Source organism: Oncorhynchus clarkii, chromosome 27 (assembly GCF_045791955.1).
Source record: "Oncorhynchus clarkii lewisi isolate Uvic-CL-2024 chromosome 27, UVic_Ocla_1.0, whole genome shotgun sequence".
Taxonomy (NCBI): domain Eukaryota; kingdom Metazoa; phylum Chordata; class Actinopteri; order Salmoniformes; family Salmonidae; genus Oncorhynchus; species Oncorhynchus clarkii.
Window position 1 is genome coordinate 42820886 of NC_092173.1, and position 27940 is coordinate 42848825.

Below are 27940 nucleotides of genomic sequence, written 5' to 3' on the forward strand. Positions count from 1 at the left end.
ACAGTAGCATGGGAGGTGACTGACAGTAGCATGGGAGGTGACAGACAGTAGCATGGGAGGTGACAGACAGTAGCATGGGAGGTAACAGACAGTAGCATGGGAGGTGACAGTAGCATGGGAGGTGACAGTAGCATGGGAGGTGACTTGTATTTTGGTATTTGGTATTTTATTAGGATCCAACCATTAGCTGTTACAAAAGCAGCAACATCTCTTCCTGGGGTCCAACACAAAACATGAAACATATTCAGAATGACATAATACAGAACATTGATAGACAAGAACCGCTCAAGGACAGAACTACGTCAGAAAATGTGAAAGGCACACGTATCCTACATATCAATGTATACACACAAACTATCTAGGTCAAATAGGGGAGAGGCGTTGTGCCACGAGGTGTTGCTTCATCTGTTTTTTGAAACCAGGTTTGCTGTTTATTTGAGCAATATGAGATGGAAGGGAGTTTCATGCAATAAGGGCTCTATATAATACTGTACGCTTTCTTGAATTTGTTCTGGATTTTTAGGGACTCCTGGTGGCATGTCTGGTGGGAAAAGAGTGTCAGAGCTGTGTGTAAATTGACTATGCAAACTATTTGGGATTTTCAACACATTAATGTTTCTTATAAAAAGAAGCATGGGAGGTGACAGTAACATGGGAGGTGACAGTAACATGGGAGGTGACAGTAACATGGGAGCTGACAGTAACATGGGAGGTGACAGTAACATGGGAGGTGACAGTAACATGGGAGGTGACAGTAACATGGGAGGTGACAGTAACATGGGAGGTGACAGTAACATGGGAGGTGACAGTAACATGGGAGGTGACAGTAACATGGGAGGTGACAGTAACATGGGAGGTGACAGTAACATGGGAGCTGACAGTAACATGGGAGGTGACAGTAACATGGGAGCTGACAGTAACATGGGAGGTGACAGTAACATGGGAGGTGACAGTAACATGGGAGGTGACAGTAACATGGGAGGTGACAGTAACATTAGAGGTGACAGTAACATGGGAGTTGACAGTAACATGGGAGGTGACAGTAACATGGGAGCTGACAGTAACATGGGAGGTGACAGTAACATGGGAGGTGACAGTAACATGGGAGGTGACAGTAACATGGGAGGTGACAGTAACATGGGAGGTGACAGTAACATTTCAGCTTGTACATAAAAAAAAAAAAATGCTAATTAAATACTATTCCTAATCTGATCACGTGACCTAATTCCAAGATTGCGTTGAGATGATGTCTACATTATTGAGATATTTGTTTTCTCAGGACTCATAACACCTCTGTCATATTCTATTGTTTTATTGAACCTCTGTCATATTCTATTGTTTTATTGAACCAAAAGTGTGAGCACGTTCAGGGCCGTCTTTGTGTCTTTGTCTGGCTGGTTGTGAATGTGATTGTCACCTGTACTGAATAGATCCTACAGCTTTATTTCTGCCTCTGTCAGTAACGCTAAGACTCTGGATCCAGATCTCTGGATCCAGATCCAGACAGTAGCATGGGAGGTGACAGTAGCATGGGAGGTGACAGACAGTAGCATGGGAGGTGACTGACAGTAGCATGGGAGGTGACTGACAGTAGCATGGGAGGTGACTGACAGTAGCATGGGAGGTGACTGACAGTAGCATGGGAGGTGACTGACAGTAGCATGGGAGGTGACAGTAGCATGGGAGGTGAAAGTAGCATGGGAGGTGACAGTAGCATGGAGGGTGACAGTAGCATGGGAGGTGACAGTAGCATGGGAGGTGACAGTAGCATGGGAGGTGACAGTAGCATGGGAGGTGACAGTAGCATGGGAGGTGACAGTAGCATGGGAGACCTTAGTTTAGAATCAATGTACCCTACAACCAGAGCTTGTGTGTGTGTGTTTGTGCGTGTGTGTGTGTGTGTTCATCTGAATAGATCTAGAAGAATGAAGCTGAGAGAAGCTGAGAGAGGCTGAGAGAAGCTGAGAGAAGCTGAGAGAGGCTGAGAGAAGCTGAGAGAAGCTGAGAGAGGCTGAGAGAAGCTGAGAGAAGCTGAGAGAGGCTGAGAGAAGCTGAGAGAAGCTGAGAGAAGCTGAGAGAAGCTGAGTGAAGCTGAGTGAAGCTGAGAGAAGCTGAGAGAGGCTGAGAGAAGCTGAGAGAAGCTGAGAGAGGCTGAGTGAGGCTGAGTGAGGCTGAGTGAGGCTGAGTGAGGCTGAGTGAGGCTGAGTGAGGCTGAGTGAGACTGAGAGAAGCTGAGAGAAGCTGAGAGAGCCTGAGAGAGCCTGAGAGAAGCTGAGTGAGGTTGAGAGAAGCTGAGTGAGGCTGAGTGAGGCTGAGAGAAGCTGAGAGAAGATAAGATAAGCTGAGTGAAGCTGAGAGAGCCTGAGTGAAGCTGAGAGAGCCTGAGTGAAGCTGAGTGAAGCTGAGTGAAGCTGGGAGAAGCTGAGATAAGCTGGGAGAAGCTGAGAGAAACTGAGTGAAGCTGAGTGAAGCTGAGTGAAGCTGAGTGAAGCTGAGAGAAGCTGAGAGAAGCTGAGAGAGGCTGGGAGAAGCTGAGAGAAGCTGAGTGAAGCTGAGAGATGCTGAGAGATGCTGAGAGAAGCTGAGTGAAGCTGAGAGAAGCTGAGAGATGCTGAGAGAAGCTGAGAGATGCTGAGAGAAGCTGAGTGAAGCTGAGAGATGCTGAGAGATGCTGAGAGAAGCTGAGTGAAGCTGAGAGAAGCTGAGAGATGCTGAGAGATGCTGAGAGAAGCTGAGAGATGCTGAGAGATGCTGAGTGAAGCTGAGAGAAGCTGAGAGAAGCTGAGAGATGCTGAGAGAAGCTGAGAGAGGCTGAGTGAGGCTGAGTGAGGCTGAGTGAGGCTGAGTGAGGCTGAGTGAGGCTGAGTGAGGCTGAGTGAGGCTGAGTGAAGCTGAGAGAAGCTGAGAGAGCCTGAGAGAGCCTGAGAGAAGCTGAGAGAAGCTGAGTGAGGTTGAGAGAAGCTGAGTGAGGCTGAGAGAAGCTGAGAGAAGCTGAGTGAGGCTGAGAGAAGCTGAGAGAAGATAAGATAAGCTGAGTGAAGCTGGGAGAAGCTGAGATAAGCTGAGAGAAACTGAGTGAAGCTGAGTGAAGCTGAGAGAAGCTGAGAGAAGCTGGGAGAAGCTGAGAGAAGCTGAGAGAGGCTGGGAGAAGCTGAGAGAAGCTGAGTGAAGCTGAGAGAAGCTGAGAGAAGCTGAGAGAGGCTGAGAGAAGCTGAGTGAGGCTGAGAGAAGCTGAGAGAAGCTGAGTGAAGCTGAGAGAAGCTGAGAGAAGCTGAGAGAAGCTGAGTGAGGTTGAGAGAAGCTGAGTGAAGCTGAGAGAAGCTGAGAGAAGCTGGGAGAAGCTGAGTGAAGCTGCGCTGCTGAAGAAAAAGCCCTGGCTGATCCCCTTCAAAAATCGACCATAATTTCACAAGCAATTCCGCTAAGATAGTTTTTCACAGAAAGTCCAATGACCCGATGGTTGCTACGGTTTCCAGGTGGATTGTAGTGATGGACACGTAAACAAACCCATGTGGAGGTGTGGAGCTGAAAAGATGAAATCAGTCTGATGTGAGGATCTAATTATTGAAAGCACTGCGTGTGTCTGTTCCCTATGTAGTGCACTGGTCAAAGTAGTACACAAAAAAGGGAATATGGTGTCATTTGGGATGCAACAATTGATTTACACCTCTGGAGGTGACAGTAGCATGGGAGGTGACAGTAGCATGGGAGGTGACAGTAGCATGGGAGGTGACAGTAGCATGGAGGGTGACAGTAGCATGGGAGGTGACATTAACATGGGAGGTGACAGTAGCATGGGAGATACCAGTAGCATGGGAGGTGTCAGTAGCATGGGAGGTGTCAGTAGCATGGAAGGTGACAGTAGCATGGGAGGTGACAGTAGCATTGGAGGTGACAGTAGCATGGGAGGTAACAGTAGCATGGGAGGTGACAGTAGCATGGGAGGTGACTGACAGTAGCATGGGAGGTGACTGACAGTAGCATGGGAGGTGACTGACAGTAGCATGGGAGGTGACTGACAGTAGCATGGGAGGTGACTGACAGTAGCATGGGAGGTGACTGACAGTAGCATGGGAGGTGACTGACAGTAGCATGGGAGGTGACTGACAGTAGCATGGGAGGTGACAGACAGTAGCATGGGAGGTGACAGACAGTAGCATGGGAGGTAACAGACAGTAGCATGGGAGGTAACAGACAGTAGTAGCATGGGAGGTGACAGTAGCATGGGAGGTGACTTGTATTTTGGTATTTGGTATTTTATTAGGATCCAACCATTAGCTGTTACAAAAGCAGCAACATCTCTTCCTGGGGTCCAACACAAAACATGAAACATATTCAGAATGACATATTACAGAACATTGATAGACAAGAACCGCTCAAGGACAGAACTACGTCAGAAAATGTGAAAGGCACACGTATCCTACATATCAATGTATACACACAAACTATCTAGGTCAAATAGGGGAGAGGCGTTGTGCCACGAGGTGTTGCTTCATCTGTTTTTTGAAACCAGGTTTGCTGTTTATTTGAGCAATATGAGATGGAAGGGAGTTTCATGCAATAAGGGCTCTATATAATACTGTACGCTTTCTTGAATTTGTTCTGGATTTTTAGGGACTCCTGGTGGCATGTCTGGTGGGAAAAGAGTGTCAGAGCTGTGTGTAAATTGACTATGCAAACTATTTGGGATTTTCAACACATTAATGTTTCTTATAAAAAGAAGCATGGGAGGTGACAGTAACATGGGAGGTGACAGTAACATGGGAGGTGACAGTAACATGGGAGGTGACAGTAACATGGGAGCTGACAGTAACATGGGAGCTGACAGTAACATGGGAGGTGACAGTAACATGGGAGGTGACAGTAACATGGGAGCTGACAGTAACATGGGAGGTGACAGTAACATGGGAGGTGACAGTAACATGGGAGGTGACAGTAACATGGGAGGTGACAGTAACATGGGAGGTGACAGTAACATGGGAGGTGACAGTAACATGGGAGGTGACAGTAACATGGGAGGTGACAGTAACATGGGAGGTTTGAGTAACATTTCAGCTTGTACATAAAAAAAAAAAATGCTAATTAAATACTATTCCTAATCTGATCACGTGACCTAATTCCAAGATTGCGTTGAGATGATGTCTACATTATTGAGATATTTGTTTTCTCAGGACTCATAACACCTCTGTCATATTCTATTGTTTTATTGAACCTCTGTCATATTCTATTGTTTTATTGAACCAAAAGTGTGAGCACGTTCAGGGCCGTCTTTGTGTCTTTGTCTGGCTGGTTGTGAATGTGATTGTCACCTGTACTGAATAGATCCTACAGCTTTATTTCTGCCTCTGTCAGTAACGCTAAGACTCTGGATCCAGATGTTTTAGCTCGTTTGTGTAAAAGGAGATCGGTGGATCTCCAGAACGTTCGCATCCCCCAAGTTTGGCGCCCAATTCCCTACGCATATCCTGGTCAAAAGTAGTATAAAGGAAATAGTGTGCCCTAAGACACAGAGTCTCACTCTAGTCTGGTCATGTTATGTAGGCGTTTGATGGCCTTTCGTCTGCCTGGATTTAACTCTAATGTTTTCCACAGCGTTCTGCTCTTTGAACCCTGGGTGTAACACAGTGGCTGTGTGTCAAATGGCGCCCTAATCCCTACATATAGTTTGGGCACTACTTTTGACCAGAGCCCTGTGTCCTGATTGAAAGTAGGGCACTATAAAGGGAATTAGGGTGTCATTTGGGATGCAATAGATATAAAACCTTTTTTTTTATTAATTTTTTTACTCCGATTTCATGGTATCCAATTGGTAGTTACAGTCTTGTGTCATCGATGCAACTCCCGTACGGACTCGGGAGAGGCGAAGGTCGAGAGCCACCCCGAAACACAACACAGCCAAGCCTCACCTGCTTCTTGACACAATGCCCACTTAACCCAGAAGCCAGACGCACCAATGTGTCAGAGGAAACACCGTACCCCTGGCTACCATGTCAGCGTGCACTGCGCCCAGCTCGCCACAGGAGTCGCTAGTGAGTGATTGGACATCCCTGCCAGCCAAACTCTCCCCTAACCCGGATGACACTGGGCCAATTGTGCGCTGCCCCATGGGTCTCCCGGTCGCGGTCGGCTGCGACAGAGCCTGGACTCGAACCCAGAATCTCTAGTGGCACTGCGATGCAATGCAGGTTTTGGCGGGCTGTGTCTGGTTGTGGCTGGCTGTGGCTGGTTCTGGCTGGCTGTGGCTGTTGCTGGTTGTGACTGTGGCTGTGGCTAGTTGTGGCTAGCTGTGGCTGGTTGTGGCTGTGGCTGTGGCTTTGGCTGGTTGTGGCTGTGGCTGGCTGTGGCTGTGGCTGGTTGTGGCTGTGGCTGGCTGTGGCTGGCTGGCTGTGGCTGGTTGTGGCTGTGGCTGGCTGTGGCTGGTTTTGGCGGGCTGTGTCTGGTTGTGGCTGGCTGTGGCTGGTTCTGGCTGGCTGTGGCTGTGGCTGGTTGTGACTGTGGCTGTGGCTGGTTGTGGCTAGCTGTGGCTGTCTGGCTGGCTGTGGCTGTGGCTGGTTGTGGCTGTCTGTGGCTGTGGCTGGCTGTGGCTGTGGCTGGTTGTGGCTGTCTGTGGCTCTGGCTGGCTGTGGCTGTGGCTGGCTGTGGCTGTGGCTGGCTATGGCTGGTTGTGGCTGGCTGTGGCTGGTTGTGGCTGTGGCTGGCTGTGGCTGGCTCTGGCTGGTTGTGGCTGTGGCTGATAGTGGCTGTGGCTGGCTGTGGCTGGTTGAGGCTGTGGCTGGCCGTGGCTGTGGCTGATAGTGGCTGTGGCTGGCTGTGGCTGGCTGTGGCTGGTTGTGGCTGTGGCTGGTTGTGGCTGGTTGTGGCTGGCTGTGGCTGTGGCTGGTTGTGGCTCGCTGTGGCTGGCTGTGGCTGGCTGTGGCTGGCTGTGGCTGTGGCTGGTTGTGGCTGTTGCTGGTTGTGGCTGTGGCTGGTTGTGGCTGTGGCTGGCTGTGGCTGGTTGTGGCTGGCTGTGGCTGGCTATGGTTGTGGCTGGCTGTGGCTGGTTGTGGCTGTCTGTGGCTCTGGCTGGTTGTGGCTGTGGCTGGTTGTGGATGTGGCTGGCTGTGGCTGTGGCTGGCTCTGGCTGGTTGTGGCTGTCTGTGGCTGGTTGTGGCTGGCTGTGTCTGGCTCTGGTTGGCTGTGGCTGGCTGTGGCTGGCTGTGGCTGTGTCTGGCTCTGGTTGGCTGTGGCTGGCTGTGGCTGTGGCTGATAGTGGCTGTGGCTGGCTGTGGCTGGCCGTGGCTGTGGCTGATAGTGGCTGTGGCTGGTTGTGGCTGGCTGTGGCTGGTTGTGGCTGTGGCTGGTTGTGGCTGTGGCTGGTTGTGGCTGGTTGTGGCTGGCTGTGGCTGTCTGTGGCTGGCTGTGGCTGACTGTGGCTGGCTGTGGCTGTGCCTGGCTGTAGCTGGTTGTGGCTGTGGCTGTGCCTGGCTGGGGCTGGCTGTGGCTGGTTGTGGCTGTGGCTGGCTGTGGCTGGCTGTGGCTGGCTGTGTCTGTGTCTGACTGGCTGTGGCTGTGGCTGGTTGTGGCTGTCTGTGGCTCTGGCTGGCTGTGGCTGTGGCTGGCTGTGGCTGGCTGTGGCTGTGGCTGGCTGAAAATGGTTTTGGCTGGTTGTGGCTGTGGCTGGCTATGGCTGGTTGTGGCTGGCTGTGGCTGGTTGTGGCTGTGGCTGGCTGTGGCTGGCTCTGGCTGGTTGTGGCTGTCTGTGGCTGGTTGTGGCTGGCTGTGGCTGGCTGTGTCTGGCTCTGGCTCTGGTTGGCTGTGGCTGGCTGTGGCTGGCTGTGTCTGGCTCTGGTTGGCTGTGGCTGGCTGTGGCTGGCTGTGGCTGGTTGAGGCTGTGGGTGGCTGTGGCTGGTTGTGGCTGGTTGTGGCTGGCTGTGGCTGTGGCTGGTTGTGGCTGGCTGTGGCTGGCTGTGGCTGTGGCTGGTTGTGGCTGTTGCTGGTTGTGGCTGTGGCTGGTTGTGGCTGGTTGTGGCTGTGGCTGGCTGTGGCTGGTTGTGGCTGGCTGTGGCTGGCTGTGGTTGTGGCTGGCTGTGGCTGGTTGTGGCTGTCTGTGGCTGGCTGTGGCTGTGGCTGGCTGAAAATGGTTTTGGCTGTCTGTGGCTGGTTGTGGCTGGCTGTGGCTGGCTGTGTCTGGCTCTGGCTCTGGTTGGCTGTGGCTGGCTGTGGCTGTGTCTGGCTCTGGTTGGCTGTGTCTGGCTGTGGCTGATAGTGGCTGTGGCTGGCTGTGGCTGGTTGAGGCTGTGGCTGGCTGTGGCTGGTTGTGGCTGGTTGTGGCTGGCTGTGGCTGGCTGTGGCTGTGGCTGGTTGTGGATGTTGCTGGTTGTGGCTGTGGCTGGTTGTGGCTGGTTGTGGCTGTGGCTGTCTGTGGCTGGCTGTGTCTGGCTGTGTCTGGCTGTGGCTGGCTGTGTCTGTGTCTGGCTGGCTGTGGCTGTGGCTGGTTGTGGCTGTCTGTGGCTCTGGCTGGTTGTGGCTGTGGCTGGCTATGGCTGGTTGTGGCTGTGGCTGGTTGTGGCTGTGGCTGGCTGTGGCTGTGGCTGGCTCTGGCTGGTTGTGGCTGTCTGTGGCTGGTTGTGGCTGGCTGTGGCTGGCTGTGTCTGGCTCTGGCTCTGGTTGGCTGTGGCTGGCTGTGGCTGGCTGTGGCTGGCTGTGGCTGTGTCTGGCTCTGGTTGGCTGTGGCTGGCTGTGGCTGATAGTGGCTGTGGCTGGCTGTGGCTGGTTGAGGCTGTGGCTGGCCGTGGCTGTGGCTGATAGTGGCTGTGGCTGGTTGTGGCTGGCTGTGGCTAGTTGTGGCTGTGGCTGGTTGTGGCTGGCTGTGGCTGTCTGTGGCTCTGGCTGTGGCTGGCTGTGGCTGGTTGTGGCTGTTGCTGGTTGTGGCTGTGGCTGGTTGTGGCTGATTGTGGCTGTGGCTGGCTGTGGCTGGTTGTGGCTGGTTGTGGTTGGCTGTGGCTGGCTGTGGTTGTGGCTGTCTGTGGCTCTGGCTGGCTGTGTCTGTGTCTGGCTGGTTGTGGCTGTGGCTGGTTGTGGCTGTGGCTGGTTGTGGCTGGTTGTGGCTGTGGCTGGCTGTGGCTGGTTTTGGCGGGCTGTGTCTGGTTGTGGCTGGCTGTGGCTGGTTCTGGCTGGCTGTGGCTGTGGCTGGTTGTGACTGTTGCTGTGGCTGGTTGTGGCTAGCTGTGGCTGGTTGTGGCTGTGGCTGTGGCTTTGGCTGGTTGTGGCTGTGGCTGGCTGTTTCTGGCTGTGGCTGTGGCTGGCTGTGGCTGGCTGTGGCTGGTTGTGGCTGGTTGTGGCTTTGGCTGGTTGTGGCTGTGGCTGGTTGTGGCTGTATGTGGCTGTGTCTGGCTGGCTGTGGCTGGTTGTGGCTGTGGCTGGCTGTGGCTGGTTTTGGCGGGCTGTGGCTGGCTGTGGCTGGTTTTGGCTGTGGCTGGCTGTGGCTGTGGCTGTGGCTGTGGCTGGTTGTGGCTGTGGCTGGCTGTGGCTGGCTGTGGCTGTGGCTGGCTGTGGCTGGTTGTGGTTGTGGCTGGTTGTGGCTTGCGTTGGCTTGCTTTGGCTGTGGCTGGTTGTGGCTGTGGCTGGTTGTGGCTGTGGCTGGTTGTGGCTGTGGCTGGCTGGGGCTGGTTGTGTCTGGCTGGCTGTGGCTGGTTGTGGCTGTGACTGGCTGTGGCTGGCTGTGGCTGGTTTTGGTCGGCTGTGTCTGGTTGTGGCTGGTTCTGGCTGGTTGTGGCTGTGGCTGGTTGTGGCTGTGGCTGGCTGTGGCTGTGGCTGGTTGTGACTGTGGCTGTGGCTGGTTGTGGCTGGTTGTGGCTGGTTGTGGCTGTGGCTGGCTGTTGCTGGTTGTGGCTGTGGCTGGTTGTGGCTGTGGGTGGCTGTGGCTGGTTGTGGCTGTGGCTGTGGCTGTGGCTGGCTGTGGCTGGTTGTGGCTGGTTGTGGCTGTCTGTGTCTGTGTCTGGCTGGCTGTGGCTGGTTGTGGCTGTGGCTGGCTGTGGCTGGTTTTGGCGGGCTGTGGCTTGCTGTGGCTGTGGCTGGTTGTGGCTGTGGCTGGTTGTGGCTGTGGCTGGTTGTGGCTGGTTGTGGCTGTGGCTGGCTGTGGCTGGTTGTGGCTGGCTGTGGCTGGCTGTGGTTGTGGCTGACTGTGGCTGGTTGTGGCTGTCTGTGGCTGGCTGTGGCTGTGGCTGGCTGAAAATGTTTTTTGCTGTCTGTGGCTGGTTGTGGCTGTGGCTGGCTATGGCTGGTTGTGGCTGGTTGTGGCTGTGGCTGGCTGTGGCTGGCTCTGGCTGGTTGTGGCTGTCTGTGGCTGGTTGTGGCTGGCTGTGGCTGGCTGTGTCTGGCTCTGGCTCTGGTTGGCTGTGGCTGGCTGTGGCTGGCTCTGGCTGTGTCTGGCTCTGGTTGGCTGTGGCTGGCTGTGGCTGTGGCTGATATTGGCTGTGGCTGGCTGTGGCTGGTTGAGGCTGTGGCTGGTCGTGGCTGTGGCTGTGGCTGGTTGTGGCTGTGGCTGTGGCTGTGGCTGGCTGTGGCTGGTTGTGGCTGGCTGTGGCTGGTTGTGGCTGTTGCTGGTTGTGGCTGTGGCTGGCTGTGGCTGGTTGTGGCTGTTGCTGGTTGTGGCTGTGGCTGGTTGTGGCTGTGGCTGTGGCTGTGGCTGGCTGTGGCTGGTTGTGGCTGGCTGTGGCTGGTTGTGGCTGTTGCTGGTTGTGGCTGTGGCTGGTTGTGGCTGGTTGTGGCTGTGGCTGTCTGTGGCTGGCTGTGGCTGGCTGTGTCTGGCTGTGGCTGGCTGTGTCTGTGTCTGGCTGGCTGTGGCTGTGGCTGGTTGTGGCTGTCTGTGGCTCTGGCTGGTTGTGGCTGTGGCTGGCTATGGCTGGTTGTGGCTGTGGCTGGTTGTGGCTGTGGCTGGCTGTGGCTGTGGCTGGCTCTGGCTGGTTGTGGCTGTCTGTGGCTGGTTGTGGCTGGCTGTGTCTGGCTCTGGCTCTGGTTGGCTGTGGCTGGCTGTGGCTGGCTGTGGGTGTGTCTGGCTCTGGTTGGCTGTGGCTGGCTGTGGCTGTGGCTGATAGTGGCTGTGGCTGGCTGTGGCTGGTTGAGGCTGTGGCTGGCCGTGGCTGTGGCTGATAGTGGCTGTGGCTGGTTGTGGCTGGCTGTGGCTAGTTGTGGCTGGTTGTGGCTGGTTGTGGCTGGCTGTGGCTGTGGCTGGCTGTGGCTGGCTGTGGCTGGATGTGGCTGTTGCTGGTTGTGGCTGTGGCTGGTTGTGGCTGGTTGTGGCTGTGGCTGGCTGTGGCTGGTTGTGGCTGGTTGTGGCTAGCTGTGGCTGGCTGTGGTTGTGGCTGATAGTGGCTGTGGCTGGCTGTGGCTGGTTGAGGCTGTGGCTGGCCGTGGCTGTGGCTGATAGTGGCTATGGCTGGTTGTGGCTGGCTGTGGCTAGTTGTGGCTGTGGCTGGTTGTGGCTGGCTGTGGCTGGCTGTGGCTGGCTGTGGCTGGCTGTGGCTGGCTGTGGCTGGTGCTGGTTGTGGCTGTGGCTGGTTGTGGCTGGCTGTGGCTGTGGCTGGCTGTGGCTGGTTGTGGCTGGCTGTGGCTGGCTGTGGTTGTGGCTGGCTGTGGCTGGTTGTGGCTGTCTGTGGCTCTGGCTGGCTGTGTCTGTGTCTGGCTGGTTGTGGCTGTGGCTGGTTGTGGCTGTGGCTGGTTGTGGCTGTGGCTGGGGCTGGTTGTGGCTGTCTGTGTCAGTGTCTGGCTGGCTGTGGCTGGTTGTGGCTGTGGCTGGCTGTGGCTGGTTTTGGCGGGCTGTGTCTGGTTGTGCCTGGCTGTGGCTGGTTCTGGCTGGCTGTGGCTGTGGCTGGTTGTGACTGTTGCTGTGGCTGGTTGTGGCTAGCTGTGGCTGGTTGTGGCTGTGGCTGTGGCTTTGGCTGGTTGTGGCTGTGGCTGGCTGTGGCTGTTTCTGGTTGTGGCTGTGGCTGGCTGTGGCTGGCTGTGGCTGGTTGTGGCTGGTTGTGGCTGTGGCTGGTTGTGGCTGTGGCTGGTTGTGGCTGTATGTGGCTGTGTCTGGCTGGCTGTGGCTGTGGCTGGCTGTGGCTGGTTTTGGCGGGCTGTGGCTGGCTGTGGCTGGTTGTGGCTGGCTGTGGCTGTGGCTGTGGCTGGTTGTGGCTGTGGCTGGCTGTGGCTGGCTGTGGCTGGCTGTGGCTGTGGCTGGCTGTGGCTGGTTGTGGCTGTGGCTGGTTGTGGCTGGCTGTGGCTGGCTGTGGCTGTGGCTGGCTGTTGTTGGTTGTGGCTGTGGCTGGTTGTGGCTGGTTGTGGCTTGCGTTGGCTTGCTTTGGCTGTGGCTGGTTGTGGCTGTGGCTGGTTGTGGCTGTGGCTGGTTGTGGCTGTGGGTGGCTGGGGCTGGTTGTGTCTGGCTGGCTGTGGCTGGTTGTGGCTGTGACTGGCTGTGCCTGGCTGTGGCTGGTTTTTGTGGGCTGTGTCTGGTTGTGGCTGGTTCTGGCTGGTTGTGGCTGTGGCTGGTTGTGGCTGTGGCTGGCTGTGGCTGTGGCTGGTTGTGACTGTGGCTGTGGCTGGTTGTGGCTGGTTGTGGCTGTGGCTGGCTGTGGCTGGTTGTGGCTGTGGCTGTGGCTGGCTGTGGCTGGCTGTGGCTGTGGCTGGTTGTGGCTGTGGCTGTGGCTGGTTGTGGCTGTGGCTGGTTGTGGCTGGTTGTGGCTGTCTGTGTCTGTGTCTGGCTGGCTGTGGCTGGTTGTGGCTGTGGCTGGCTGTGGCTGGTTTTGGCGGGCTGTGGCTGGCTGTGGCTGTGGCTGGTTGTGGCTGTGGCTGGTTGTGGCTGGTTGTGGCTTGCGTTGGCTTGCTTTGGCTGTGGCTGGTTGTGGCTGGCTGTGGCTGGTTGTGGCTGTGGCTTGCTTTGGCTGGCTGTGGCTGTGGCTGGCTGTGGCTGATAGTGGCTGTGGGTGTGGCTGGTTGTGGCTGTGGCTGGTTGTGGCTGTGATTGATAGTGGTTGTGGCTGTAGCTGGTTGTGGCTGGTTGTGGCTGGTTGTGGCAGGTTCTGGCTGGTTGTGGCTGGTTGTGGCTGGTTGTGGCTGGTTGTGGCTGTGGCTGGCTGTGGCTGGTTGTGGCTGGCTGTGGCTGGTTTTGGTGGGCTGTGTCTGCTTGTGGCTGTGGCTGGTTGTGGCTGTGGCTGGCTGGGGCTTGTTGTGTCTGGCTGGCTGTGGCTGGCTGTGGCTGGTTGTGGCTGTGGCTGGCTGTGGCTGTGGCTGGCTGGGGCTTGTTGTGTCTGGCTGGCTGTGGCTGGCTGTGGCTGGTTGTGGCTGTGGCTGGCTGTGGCTGGTTTTGGTGGGCTGTGTCTGGTTGTGGCTGGCTGTGGCTGGTTCTGGCTGGTTGTGGCTGTGGCTGGCTGTGGCTGTGGCTGGTTGTGACTGTGGCTGTGGCTGGTTGTGGCTGGCTGTGGCTGGTTGTGGCTGTGGCTGGCTGTGGCTGTGGCTGGCTCTGGCTGGTTGTGGCTGTGGCCTTGGCTTGTTGTGGCTGGTTGTGGCTGGTTGTGGCTGTCTGTGTCTGTGTCTGGCTGGCTGTGGCTGGTTGTGGCTGTGGCTGGCTGTGGCTGGTTTTGGCGGGCTGTGGCTGTGGCTGTGGCTGTGGCTGTGGCTGGTTGTGGCTGTGGCTGTTTGTGGCTGGTTGTGGCTTGCTTTGGCTGTGGCTGGTTGTGGCTGTGGCTTGCTTTGGCTGGCTGTGGCTGTGGCTGGTTGTGGCTGTGGCTGATAGTGGCTGTGGGTGTGGCTGGTTGTGGCTGTGACTGATTGTGGTTGTGGCTGTGGCTGCTTGTGGCTGGTTCTGGCTGATTGTGGATGTGGCTGGCTGTGGCTGGTTGTTGCTGGTTGTGGCTGGTTGTGGCTGGTTGTGGCTGGTTGTGGCTGGTTGTGGTTGTGGCTGTGGCTGATAGTGGCTGTGGCTGTGGCTGTGGTTGTTGATTTTTCTGCTTGAGCACCCACCACATAACCTACATCAACCCCTAAACCCTTTCACTCATCCCCCTTCGCTTCCCCCTTCCTGCCCCCATTCCATCCACCTCTCCCCCTGCCTTTCCCTTCCTCCTCTTCCCATCGCCTGCCCACCTCCACCCCCCCTCCATTCCCACCAACCTGGCAGTATACAGACCAGAAATGATTGTGTTTAATTTAAATAAAATTCTGACAGGTTCTGGTCTCAGCTCATTTTCACTACCATTTGTTATGGTTTTATTTCCTCCTCTCCTCTCCTCTCCTCTCCTCTCCTCTCCTCTCCTCTCCTCTCCTCTCCTCTCCTCTCCTCTCCTCTCCTTTAGAAATCTATCAATGGTACCAGCTGCAGCAGGACTCTTTGGCATGAGTTCTCTCATTTTATACACAGTCAGAAGGTCACATGACACCGTCTCCAAAGTGAGAGGGCAAAACTAAACACAGTTGCACATGTATCTACATTCAGTTGTACAATACGTTTCTATAGTGACACGGAAGTCCCCAATACAGTGCTGTTATAGCTCATATTCAGCAATGATTGGTCGTTGATACACTATATTTATAAAAGTATGTGGACACCCCTTCAAATGAGTGGATTCAGCGATTTCAGCCACACCTGTTGCTGACAGGTGTATAAAATTGAGCACATAGCCACGCAATCTCCAAAGACAAACATTGGCGGTAGAATGGCCTTACTGAAGAGCTCAGTGACTTTCAACGTGGCACCGTCACAGGATACCACCTTTCCAACAAGTCACTTCGTAAAATTTCTGTCCTGCTAGAGCTGCTCCGGTCAACTGTAAGCTCTGTTATCGTGAAGTGGAAACGTCTAGGAGCAACAACGGCTCAGTCGCGAAGTGGTAGGCCATACAAGCTCACAGAACGGGACCGCCGAGTGCTGAAGTGCAACGAGTCTGTCCTCAGTTGCAACACTCACTACCGAGTACCAAACTGCCTCTGGAAGCTACGTCAGCACAAGAACTGTTTGTAGGGAGCTTCATGAAATGGGTTTACATGACCGAGCAGTCGCACACAAGCCTTAGATCACCATGCCCAATGACAAGCGTCGGCTGGAGTGGCGTAAAGCTCACCGCCATTGGACTCTGGAGCAGTGGAAACGCTTTCTCTGGAGTGATGAATTACGGTTCACCATCTGGCAGTCCAACGGACGAGTCTGGGTTTGGCAGATGCCAGGAGATCGCTACCTGCCCCAATGCATAGTGCCAACTATAAAGTTTGGTGGAGAAGGAATAATGGTCTGGGGCTGTTTTTTTATGGTTCAGGCTAGTCCCCTTAGTTCTAGTGAAGGGAAATCTTAACGCTAAAATTACATTCTGTACGATTCTGTGCTTCCAACTTTGCCAACCGTTTGGGGAATAACCTTTCCTGTTTCAGCACAGCCATGCAGGGGGCGCACAAAGCGAGGTCCATACAGAAATGGTTTGTAGAGATCAAAGTGGAAGAACTTGACTGAACTTGACTGGCCTGAACAGAACCCTGACCTCAAACCCATTGGGGGGAATTGGAACGGCGACTGCGAGCCAGGCCTAATCGCCCAACATCAGTGCCCGACCTCACTAATGCTCTTGTGGCTGAATGGAAGCAAGTCCCAGCAGCAACGTTCCAACATCTAGTGGAAAGCCTTCCCAGAAGAGTGGAGGCTTTTATAGCAGCAAAGGGGGGACCAACTCCATTTTAATGCCCATGATTTTGTAATGAGATTTTGTACAGAGAGAAAAATGTGTCCCAAATGGCACCCTATTTCCTATATAGTGCACTACTTTTGACCAAAGCTCTTTTGGGACACACTGCTAGCTCATACATAATTGTGTTTAAAGGGACTATGGGCCCTGGTAGTGCACTATAAATGCAATAGATTGCCATTTGGAACTAATCCAAAGAGAGGAAACAGTTGTTGTGTTTGAACCCAGCCTCCCATGCCCTCCCTCCCTCCCTGTCTGTCTTGGCATGCTAAGCACTGAGCAGACCCACTGATCCTTCACTCTGATCCCACTGATCCTTCTCTCCCTCTACAGTACTACTGCCAAGAGATGAGCTATAGGTGTACCTACCATAGGAGTCCCCTCGAAGCCTACCGTTGACTCTCTCTCTCTCTCTCTCTCTCTCTCTCTTTCTCTCTTTCTCTCTTTCTCTCTTTCTCTCTCTCTCTCTCTCTCTCTCTCTCTCTCTCTCTCTCTCTCTCTCTCTCTCTCTCTCTCTCTCTCTCTCTCTCTCTCTCTCTCTCTCTAGTTCTATGCCTCTCTCTCTCTCTCTCTTTCTCTCTCTCTCTCTCTCAATTCAATTCAATTCAAGGGCTTTATTGGCATGGGAAACATATGTTAACATTGCCAAAGCAAGTGAGGTAGACAACATACAAAGTGAATAAACAGCAAAAATGAACAGTAAACATTACACATACAGAGGTTTCAAAACAGTAAAGACATTACAAATGTCATATTATATATATATACAGTGTTTTAACAATGTACAAATGATTAAAGGACACAAGATGAAATAAATAAGCATAAATATGGGTTGTATTTACAATGGTGTGTGTTCTTCACTGGTTGCCCTTTTCTCGTGGCAACAGGTCACAAATCTTGCTGCTGTGATGGCACACTGTGGAATTTCACCCAGTAGATATGGGAGTTTTTCAAATTTGGATTTGTTTTCGAATTCTTTGTGGATCTGTGTAATCTGAGGGAAATATGTCTCTCTAATATGGTCATACATTGGGCAGGAGGTTAGGAAGTGCAGCTCAGTTTCCACCTCATTTTGTGGGCAGTGAGCACATAGCCTGTCTTCTCTTGAGAGCCATGTCTGCCTACGGCGGCCTTTCTCAATAGCAAGGCTATGCTCACTGAGTCTGTACATAGTCAAAGCTTTCCTTAATTTTGGGTCAGTCACAGTGGTCAGGTATTCTGCCGCTGTGTACTCTCTGTGTAGGGCCAAATAGCATTCTAGTTTGCTCTGTTTTTTTGTTAATTCTTTCCAATGTGTCAAGTAATTATCTTGTTGTTTTCTCATGATTTGGTTGGGTCTAATTGTGCTGTTGTCCTGGGGCTCTGTAGGGTGTGTTTGTGTTTGTGAACAGAGCCCCAGGACCAGCTTGCTTAGGGGACTCTTCTCCAGGTTCATCTCTCTGTAGGTGATGGCTTTGTTATGGAAGGTTTGTGAATCACTTCCTTTTAGGTGGTTGTAGAATTTAACGGCTCTTTTCTGGATTTTGATAATTAGTGGGTATCGGCCTAATTCTGCTCTGAATGCATTATTTGGTGTTCTACGTTGTACACGGAGGATATTTTTGCAGAATTCTGTGTGCAGAGTCTCAATTTGGTGTTTGTCCCATTTTGTGAAGTCTTGGTTGGTGAGCGGACCCCAGACCTCACAACCATAAAGGGCAATGGGCTCTATGACTGATTCAAGTATTTTTAGCCAAATCCTAATTGGTATGTTGAAATTTATGTTTCTTTTGATGGCATAGAATGCCCTTCTTGCCTTGTCTCTCAGATCATTCACAGCTTTGTGGAAGTTACCTGTGGCGCTGATGTTTAGGCCAAGGTATGTATAGTTTTTTGTGTGCTCTAGGGCAACAGTGTCTAGATGGAATTTGTATTTGTGGTCCTGGTGACTGGACCTTTTTTGGAACACCATTATTTTGGTCTTACTGAGATTTACTGTCAGGGCCCAGGTCTGACAGAATCTGTGCATAAGATCTAGGTGCTGCTGTAGGCCCTCTTTGGTTGGTGACAGAAGCACCAGATCATCGGCAAACAGCAGACATTTGACTTCGGATTCTAGCAGGGGGAGGCCGGGTGCTGCAGACTTTTCTAGTGCCCGCGCCAATTCGTTGATATATAAGTTGAAGAGGGTGGGCTTAAGCTGCATCCCTGTCTAACCCCACGACCCTGTGTGAAGAAATGTGTGTGTTTTTTACCAATTTTAACCGCACACTTGTTGTTTGTGTACATGGATTTTATAATGTCGTGTGTTTTACCCCCAACACCACTTTCCATCAGTTTGTATAGCAGACCCTCATGCCAGATTGAGTCGAAGGCTTTTTTGAAATCAACAAAGCATGAGAAGACTTTGCCTTTGTTTTGGTTTGTTTGGTTGTCAATTAGGGTGTGCAGGGTGAATACATGGTCTGTTGTACGGTAATTTGGTAAAAAGCCAATTTGACATTTGCTCAGTACATTGTTTTCATTGAGGAAATGTACGAGTCTGCTGTTAATAATAATGCAGAGAATTTTCCCAAGGTTACTGTTGACACATATTCCACGGTAGTTATTGGGGTCAAATTTGTCTCCACTTTTGTGGATTGGGGTGATCAGTCCTTGGTTCAAAATATTGGGGAAGATGCCAGAGCTAAGTATGATGTTAAAGAGTTTTAGTATAGCCAATTGGAATTTGTTGTCTGTATATTTGATAATTTCATTGAGGATACCATCAACACCACAGGCCTTTTTGGGTTGGAGGGTTTTTATTTTGTCCTGTAACTCATTCAATGTAATTGGAGAATCCAGTGGGTTCTGGTAGTCTTTAATAGATGATTCTAAGATCTGTATTTGATCATGTATATGTTTTTGCTCTTTATTCTTTGTTATAGAGCCAAAAAGATTGGAGAAGTGGTTTACCCATACATCTCCATTTTGGATAGATAATTCTTCATGTTGTTTGTTTAGTGTTTTTCAATTTTCCCAGAAGTGGTTAGAGTCTATGGATTCTTCAATTGCATTGAGCTGATTTCTGACATGCTGTTCCTTCTTTTTCCGTAGTGTATTTCTGTATTGTTTTAGTGATTCACCATAGTGAAGGCGTAGACTCAGGTTTTCCGGGTCTCTATGTTTTTGGTTGGACAGGTTTCTCAATTTCTTTCTTAGATTTTTGCATTCTTCATCAAACCATTTGTCATTATTGTTAATTTTCTTCGATTTTCTATTTGAGATTTTTAGATTTGATAGGGAAGCTGAGAGGTCAAATATACTGTTTAGATTTTCTACTGCCAAGTTTACACCTTCACTATTACAGCGGAACGTTTCACCCAGGAAATTGTCTAAAAGGGATTGAATTTGTTGTTGCCTAATTGTTTTTTGGTAGGTTTCCAAACTGCATTCCTTCCATCTATAGCATTTCTTAATGTTACTCAGTTCCTTTGGCTTTGATGCCTCATGATTGATTATTGCTCTGTTTAAGTAGACTGTGATTTTGCTGTGGTCTGATAGGGGTGTCAGTGGGCTGACTGTGAACGCTCTGAGAGACTCTGGGTTGAGGTCAGTGATAAAGTAGTCTACAGTACTACTGCCAAGAGATGAGCTATAGGTGTACCTACCATAGGAGTCCCCTCGAAGCCTACCGTTGACTCTCTCTCTCTCTCTCTCTCTCTCTCTCTCTCTTTCTCTCTTTCTCTCTCTCTCTCTCTCTCTCTCTCTCTCTCTCTCTCTCTCTCTCTCTCTCTAGGAGAGGGTATATTGGGTTAGGAGTGAAGGAGTAGGATAGTTCAGGGTATTGGGTAAGAGTAGATAATTAGTTTGTATTGAGCTGACTGCTGGAGAATTAAGGATGTTAATTAATGGAGGAAGAGTTGTGAATGTCACAATACTTGTTTGTTTGGTTGTTTGTTCTAAAGAAATTCCCCAATCGCCCAATTCTCTGTGGTCATTAAAGATCCCATGGCACTTATCGTAAGAGTAGGGGTTTTAACCCCAGAGTCCTGCCAAAATTCCCAATCTGGCCCTCATACCATCACGGTTCTTCTAATCACTCCCAGCTTCCAATTGGCTCATTTATCTCCCCTGGAACTATTCCATAGGTCATTCAGTGACACTGTGTGATGAAACGACTTGGGAGTATGTGACACGTTATACCACTTTAGGTTGGACAAAGGCATACGGGAATGATAAAGAGAGATAATGATACAAAATAATGCATACTACTCATTCTTCTTCTTCTTCTGTAATAATGATATATATTTTTCACCCCCTCCCTGTCCCACTCTTCTCTGCTGTTTCTCCAGGGGGTATCTTTGAGACTCTTGAGAATGAGCCCATTAGTGTGGAGGAGCTGGCCTTTAAATTCGCTGCGACAAACATCAACAGGAACCGGACCTTAATGCCCAACACCACACTGACCTACGACATCCAGAGAATAAACCTCTTCGACAGCTTCGAAGCCTCCAGAAGAGGTAAGGAGGATTGTTATTTGTATTTTTACATTGTCAGTTGTTTTATCCCGAGTGGCACCACATTTCCCTGGTCAAATCTCTGTCTGTATCCCCGTAGGGCCCTGGTCAAATCTCTGTCTGTATCTCCGTAGGGCCCTGGTCAAATCTCTGTCTGTATTCCCGTAGGGCCCTGGTCAAATCTCTGTCTGTATCCTCGTAGGGCCCTGGTCAAATCTCTGTCTGTATCTCCGTAGGGCCCTGGTCAAATCTCTGTCTGTATCCTCTTAGGGCCCTGGTCAAATCTCTGTCTGTATCCCCTTAGGGCCCTGGTCAAATCTCTGTCTGTATCCCCATAGAGCCCTGGTCAAATCTCTGTCTGTATCCCCTTAGGGCCCTGGTCAAATCTCTGTCTGTATCCCCGTAGGGCCCTGGTCAAATCTCTGTCTGTATCCTCTTAAGGCCCTGGTCAAGTCTCTGTCTGTATCCCCTTAGGGCCCTGGTCAAATCTCTGTCTGTATCCCCATAGGGCCCTGGTCAAATCTCTGTCTGTATCTCCGTAGGGCCCTGGTCAAATCTCTGTCTGTATCCCCTTAGGGCCCTGGTCAAATCTCTGTCTGTATCCCCTTAGGGCCCTGGTTAAATCTCTGTCTGTATCCCCTTAGGGCCCTGGTCAAATCTCTGTCTGTATCCCCTTAGGGCCCTGGTCAAATCTCTGTCTGTATCCCCTTAGGGCCCTGGTCAAATCTCTGTCTGTATCCCCTTAGGGCCCTGGTCAAATCTCTGTCTGTATCCCCTTAGGGCCCTGGTCAAAAGTAATGCACTATATACAGTAACTTCAGAAAGTATTCACACCCTTGACTTATTCCACATTTTGTTGTGTTACAAAGTGGGATAAAAATGTATTTATTTGTCATTTTTTTGTCAACGATATTCCTAAAATACTCTGTAACGTGAAAGTGGAAGAAAGATTCTAACAGTTGGAAGAAAGATATTTCTACAGTTGAAGAAATAGAAATACAGGTACTGCAGCTACAGTTGAAGTCAGAAGTTTACATACACTTAGGTTGGAGTCATTAAAACTAGTTTACATACACTGAGGTTGGAGTCATTAAAACTAGTTTACATTCACTTAGGTTGGAGTCATTAAAACTAGTTTACATTCACTTAGGTTGGAGTCATTAAAACTAGTTTACATACACTTAGGTTGGAGTCATTAAAACTAGTTTACATACACTTAGGTTGGAGTCATTAAAACTAGTTTACATACACTTAGTTTGGAGTCATTAAAACTAGTTTACATACACTTAGGTTGGAGTCATTAAAACTAGTTTACATTCACTTAGGTTGGAGTCATTAAAACTAGTTTACATACACTTAGGTTGGAGTCATTAAAACTAGTTTACATACACTTAGGTTGGAGTCATTAAAACTAGTTTACATTCACTTAGGTTGGAGTCATTAAAACTAGTTTACATACACTTAGGTTGGAGTCATTAAAACTAGTTTACATTCACTTAGTTTGGAGTCATTAAAACTAGTTTACATACACTGAGGTTGGAGTCATTAAAACTAGTTTACATACACTGAGGTTGGAGTCATTAAAACTAGTTTACATACACTGAGGTTGGAGTCATTAAAACTAGTTTACATACACTTAGTTTGGAGTCATTAAAACTAGTTTACATACACTTAGGTTGGAGTCATTAAAACTAGTTTACATTCACTTAGGTTGGAGTCATTAAAACTAGTTTACATACACTTAGGTTGGAGTCATTAAAACTAGTTTACATTCACTTAGTTTGGAGTCATTAAAACTAGTTTACATACACTGAGGTTGGAGTCATTAAAACTAGTTTACATACACTGAGGTTGGAGTCATTAAAACTAGTTTACATACACTGAGGTTGGAGTCATTAAAACTAGTTTACATACACTTAGGTTGGAGTCATTAAAACTAGTTTACATACACTTAGGTTGGAGTCATTAAAACTAGTTTACATACACTTAGGTTGGAGTCATTAAAACTAGTGTACATACACTTAGGTTGGAGTCATTAAAACTAGTTTACATACACTTAGGTTGGAGTCATTAAAACGAGTTTACATACACTTAGTTTGGAGTCATTAAAACTAGTTTACAAACACTTAGTTTGGAGTCATTAAAACTAGTTTACATACACTTAGGTTGGAGTCATTAAAACTCTTTTTTCAACCACTCCACACATTTCTTGTTAACAAACTATAGTTTTGGCAAGTTGGTTAGGACATTTACTTTGTGCATGACACAAGTCATTTTTCCAACAATTGTTTACAGACAGATTATTTCACTTATAATTCACTGTATCACAATTCAAGGGGGTCAGAAGTTTACATACACTAAGTTGACTGTGCCTTTAAACAATTTGGAAATTTCCAGAAAATTATGTCATGGCTTTAGAAGCTTCTGATAGGCTGATTGGCATCATTTGAGTCAATTGGAGGTGTACCTGTGGATGTATGTCAAGGCCTACCTTCAAACTCAGTGCCTCTTTGCTTGACATCATGGGAAAATCAAAAGAAATAAGCCGCACAATATTGTAGACCTCAACAAGTCTGGTTCATCCTTGGGAGCAATTTCCAAACGCCTGAAGGTGCCACATTAATCTGTACAAACAATAGTACGCAAATGTAAACACCATGGGACCACGCAGCTGTCATACCGCTCAGGAAGGAGATGTGTTCTGTCTCTTAGAGATGAACGTACTTCAGTGCGAAAAGTGCAAATCAATCCCAGAGCAATAGCAAAGGACCTTGTGAAGATGCTGGAGGAAACAGGTACAAAAGTATCTATATCCACAGTAAAACGAGTCCTATATCGACATAACCTTAAAGGCTGCTCAGCTCAGGAAGAAGCCACTGCTCCAAAACCGCCATAAAAAAAGCCAGACTACGGTTTGCAACTTCACATGGGGACAAAGATTGTACTTTTTGGAGAAATGTCCTCTGGTCTGATGAAACAAAAATAGAACTGTTTGGCCATAATGACCATTATGTGGATATATTGAAGCAACATCTCAAGACATCAGTGAGGAAGTTAAAGCTTGGTTGCAAATGGGTCTTCCAAATGGACATTGAGCCCAAGCATACTTCCAAAGTTGTGGCATAATGGTTTAAGGACAACAAAGTCAAGCTATTGGAGTGGCCATCACAAAGCCCTGACCTCAATCCCATAGAAAATGTGTGGGCAGATCTGAAAAAGCATGTGCGACCAAGGAGGCCTACAAACCTGACTCAGTTACACCAGCTCTGTCAGGAGGAATGGGCCAAAATTCACCCAACTTATTGTGGGAAGCTTGTGGAAGGCTACCCAAAACATTTGACCCAAGTTAAACAATTTAAAGGCAATGCTACCAAATACTAATTGATTGTATGTAAACTTCTGACCCCCTGGGAATGTGATGAAACAAATGAAAGCTGAAATAAATCATTCTCTCTACTATTATTCTGACATTTCACATTCTCAAAATAAATCGGTGATGCTGACTGACCCAAGACAGGGAATTTTTACTTTAAATGTCAGGAATTATGAAAAACGGAGTATAAATGTATTTGGCTAAGGTGTATGTAAACTTCTGACTTCAACTGTATCTTGATTTGATAAGTATTCAGCCCCCTGACTCAATACATGATAGAATCAACTTGGGCAGCGATTACAGCTGTGTGTCTTTCTGGGTTAGTCTCTAAAAGATTTCCACACCTGGATTGTGCAATATTTGCACATTATTCTTCAAGCTGTGCCAAATTGGTTGTTGATCAATCAATCAATCAAATGTATTTATATAGCCCTTCTTACATCAGCTGATGTCACAAAGTGTATAGAAACCCAGCCTAAAACCCCAAACAGCAAGCAATGCAGGTGTAGAAGAACAGTGGCTAGGAAAAACTCTCTATAAAGGCCGAAACCTAGGAAGAATCCTAGAGAGGAACCAGGCTATGAGGGGTGGCCAGTCCTCTTCTGGCTGTGCCAGGTGGAGATTATAACAGTACATGGCCAAGATGTTCAAATGTTAATAGATGACCAGCAGGGTCAAATAATAATAATCACAGTGGTTGTTGAGGGTTCAGAAAGTCAGCACCAGTTCATTGCTAGAACACCATTGTCAGGTCTTACCATAGATGTTCAAGTAGTTTTAAATCAAAACTGTCACTCGGCCATTCAGGAACATTCACTGTCTTCTTGGTAAGCAACTCCAGTGTATATTTGGCCTTGTGTTTTGGGTATTTTCCTGCTGAAAGGGGAATTCATCTCTCAGTCTTTGGTGGAAAGCAGACTGAACCAGGTTTTCCTCTGGGATTTTGCCTGTCCTTAGCTTCGTTTCTTTTTTATCCTGAAAAACTCCCCAGTCCTTAATGATTACAAGCATTCCCATAACATGATGCAGCCACCACTATGCTTGAAAATATGGAGAGTGGTGCTCAGTAGTGTGTTGTGTTGGATTTGCCCCAGAATTCAGGACAAAAGGTAATTGCTTTGCCACATTCTTTGCAGTATTACTTTTGTGCCTTGTTGCAAACAGGATGGATGTTTTGGAATATTTTCATTCTGTACAGTCTTCCTTATTTCACTCTGTCAGGTTTGTATTGTTGAGTAACTACAATGTTGTTGATCCATCCTCAGTTTTCTCCTATCACAGCCATTAAACTCTGTGACTGTTTTAAAGTCACCATTGGCCTCATGGTGAAATCCCTGAGTGGTTTCCTTCCTCTCCGGCAACTGAGTTATGAAGGATGCCTGTATCTTTGAAGTGACTGGGTGTATTGATACACCATCCAAAGTGTAATTAATAACTTCACCATGCTCAAAGGGATATTCAATGTTTTGAAATGTATTTTTAATTTTAACCAATCTACCAATAGGTGCCCTTCTTTGCAGGGCATTGGAAAACCTCCCTGGTCTTTGTGGTTGAATCTGTGTTTGAAATTCCCTGCTCGACTGAGAGACCTTACAGATAATTGTATGTGGGGGGTACAGAGATGAGGTAGTCATTCAAAAATCATGTTAAACACTATTAATGCACACAGACTGAGGCCATGCAACTTATTATGTGACTTGTTAAGGTAATTTCTACTCCTGATCTTATTTAGGGGTTGAATACTTAATAACAAGACATTTTTAAACTTTTTTTTTTGTTGCTTTTATTAATGTAAAAAAAATATTGAAAAACATAATTCCACTTTGCCATCATAGGGCATTGTGTGTTTGCCAGTGAATGAAAATCAGAATTTTATCAATTTTAAATTCAGTTTTAAATTCAATTTTAAATTCAGGCTGTAAAACAATAAAATGTGGAAAAAGTCAAGGGGTGTGAATACTTTCTGAAGGTAATAAGGAACCATTTGGGATGCAGAAAATAACAGTCCCGCTCTACTGTCCCTTTCCCAGCCTGTGACCAGTTGGCTCTGGGTGTCGGGGCGGTGTTTGGTCCCTCTCACAGCTCCTCCGTCAGTGCTGTCCAGTCCATCTGCAATGCTCTGGAGGTGAGACACTATCACATACAGTGGTTCCTCCTTTAAAGGTGACACGAGTTTCCACACAGCGGGACTTAGAGGTACCCAGCGTCACATCTTCATTACTCCAGACCACCACCAGGGGGAGTTAGAGCACTCATTATGCATTTGGGTCCCAAGGTTTTTATATCACCAATCATATCGAGTGGTTCCAATGATGAATTTGGAAGCGAGCCACCCGTCCCTGGTGACTTTTTTCAGCAAAGATGGCTGACAAAACATTACGGTGGAAGCTAATTTAAGTAATTATAACGTCACAATGAGTCATGCAAAAACATTACAATTGAGGGGAATATGTTAGTTAATGTTGAGACAAACTATTGTACATATTTTTTTTGTCATAAAGTTAATTTACGAAAATCGCAATTTAGCAAAAAAAAAAAATTCCAGTCATATCCAATACCAGGTGTATCAAACTCCATTATTTGAATGATGCCTTGTCTGCATGTACAGTGCCTTGCGAAAGTATTCGGCCCCCTTGAACTTTGCGACCTTTTGCCACATTTCAGGCTTCAAACATAAAGATATAAAACTGTATTTTTTGTGAAGAATCAACAACAAGTGGGACACAATCATGAAGTGGAACGACATTTATTGGATATTTCAAACTTTTTTAACAAATCAAATACTGAAAAATTGGGCGTGCAAAATTATTCAGCCCCCTTAAGTTAGTACTTTGTAGCGCCACCTTTTGCTGCGATTACAGCCGTAAGTCGCTTGGGGTATGTCTCTATCAGTTTTGCACATCGAGAGACTGAAATGTTTTCCCATTCCTCCTTGCAAAACAGCTCGAGCTCAGTGAGGTTGGATGGAGAGCATTTGTGAACAGCAGTTTTCAGTTCTTTCCACAGATTCTCGATTGGATTCAGGTCTGGACTTTGACTTGGCCATTCTAACACCTGGATATGTTTATTTTTGAACCATTCCATTGTAGATTTTGCTTTATGTTTTGGATCATTGTCTTGTTGGAAGACAAATCTCCGTCCCAGTCTCAGGTCTTTTGCAGACTCCATCAGGTTTTCTTCCAGAATGGTCCTGTATTTGGCTCCATCCATCTTCCCATCAATTTTAACCATCTTCCCTGTCCCTGCTGAAGAAAGGCAGGCCCAAACCATGATGCTGCCACCACCATGTTTGACAGTGGGGATGGTGTGTTGCTTTTACGCCAAACATAACGTTTTGCATTGTTGCCAAAAAGTTAAATTTTGGTTTCATCTGACCAGAGCACCTTCTTCCATATGTTTGGTGTGTCTCCCAGGTGGCTTGTGGCAAACTTTAAACAACACTTTTTATGGATATCTTTAAGAAATGGCTTTCTTCTTGCCACTCTTCCATAAAGGCCAGATTTGTGCAATATATGACTGATTGTTGTCCTATGGACAGAGTCTCCCACCTCAGCTGTAGATCTCTGCAGTTCATCCAGAGTGATCATGGGCCTTGGCTGCATCTCTGATCAGTCTTCTCCTTGTATGAGCTGAAAGTTTAGAGGGACGGCCAGGTCTTGGTAGATTTGCAGTGGTCTGATACTCCTTCCATTTCAATATTATCGCTTGCACAGTCCTCCTTTGGATGTTTAAAGCTTGGGAAATCTTTTTGTATCCAAATCCGGCTTTAAACTTCTTCACAACAGTATCTCAGACCTGCCTGGTGTGTTCCTTGTTCTTCATGATGCTCTCTGCGCTTTTAACGGACCTCTGAGACTATCACAGTGCAGGTGCATTTATACGGAGACTTGATTACACACAGGTGGATTGTATTTATCATCATTAGTCATTTAGGTCAACATTGGATATTTCAGAGATCCTCACTGAACTTCTGGAGAGAGTTTGCTGCACTGAAAGTAAAGGGGCTGAATCATTTTGCGCGCCCAATTTTTCAGCTTTTGATCTGTTAAAAAAGTTTGAAATATCCAATAAATATCGTTCCACTTCATGATTGTGTCCCACTTGTTGTTGATTCTTCACAAAAAAATACAGTTTTATATCTTTATGTTTGAAGCCTGAAATGTGGCAAAAGGTCGCAAAGTTCAAGGGGGCCGAATACTTTCGCAAGGCACTGTATGTATTACAATTATACACTTCAACAGTGTTTACCACTCCTGCTCCTGGGACATCAATGATTACACATTGTAACTATGCAATAGACTAGAAACATGATTTAAGTCAAGGCTGATTTGTAATTCATATATACAGAATAAAAATTTGTACATCCTGCCAGCACACCCACAAGCGAGCCACTCAGGTGG

General features: G+C 48.7%; 1 protein-coding gene across 2 annotated transcripts in view; it reads left to right on the forward strand.

The window, feature by feature from the left end:
* The window catches only part of LOC139385855 (glutamate receptor ionotropic, kainate 1), a 143374-nt gene that overhangs the window by 35549 nt on the left and 79885 nt on the right, over nt 1–27940 (forward strand). For both annotated transcript variants that reach the window (XM_071131121.1, XM_071131122.1), the window contains exons 2-3: nt 20003–20170; nt 25571–25665. In XM_071131121.1, the coding sequence (XP_070987222.1) occupies nt 20003–20170; nt 25571–25665 (263 nt within the window). The remainder of the gene's footprint in view (nt 1–20002; nt 20171–25570; nt 25666–27940) is intronic.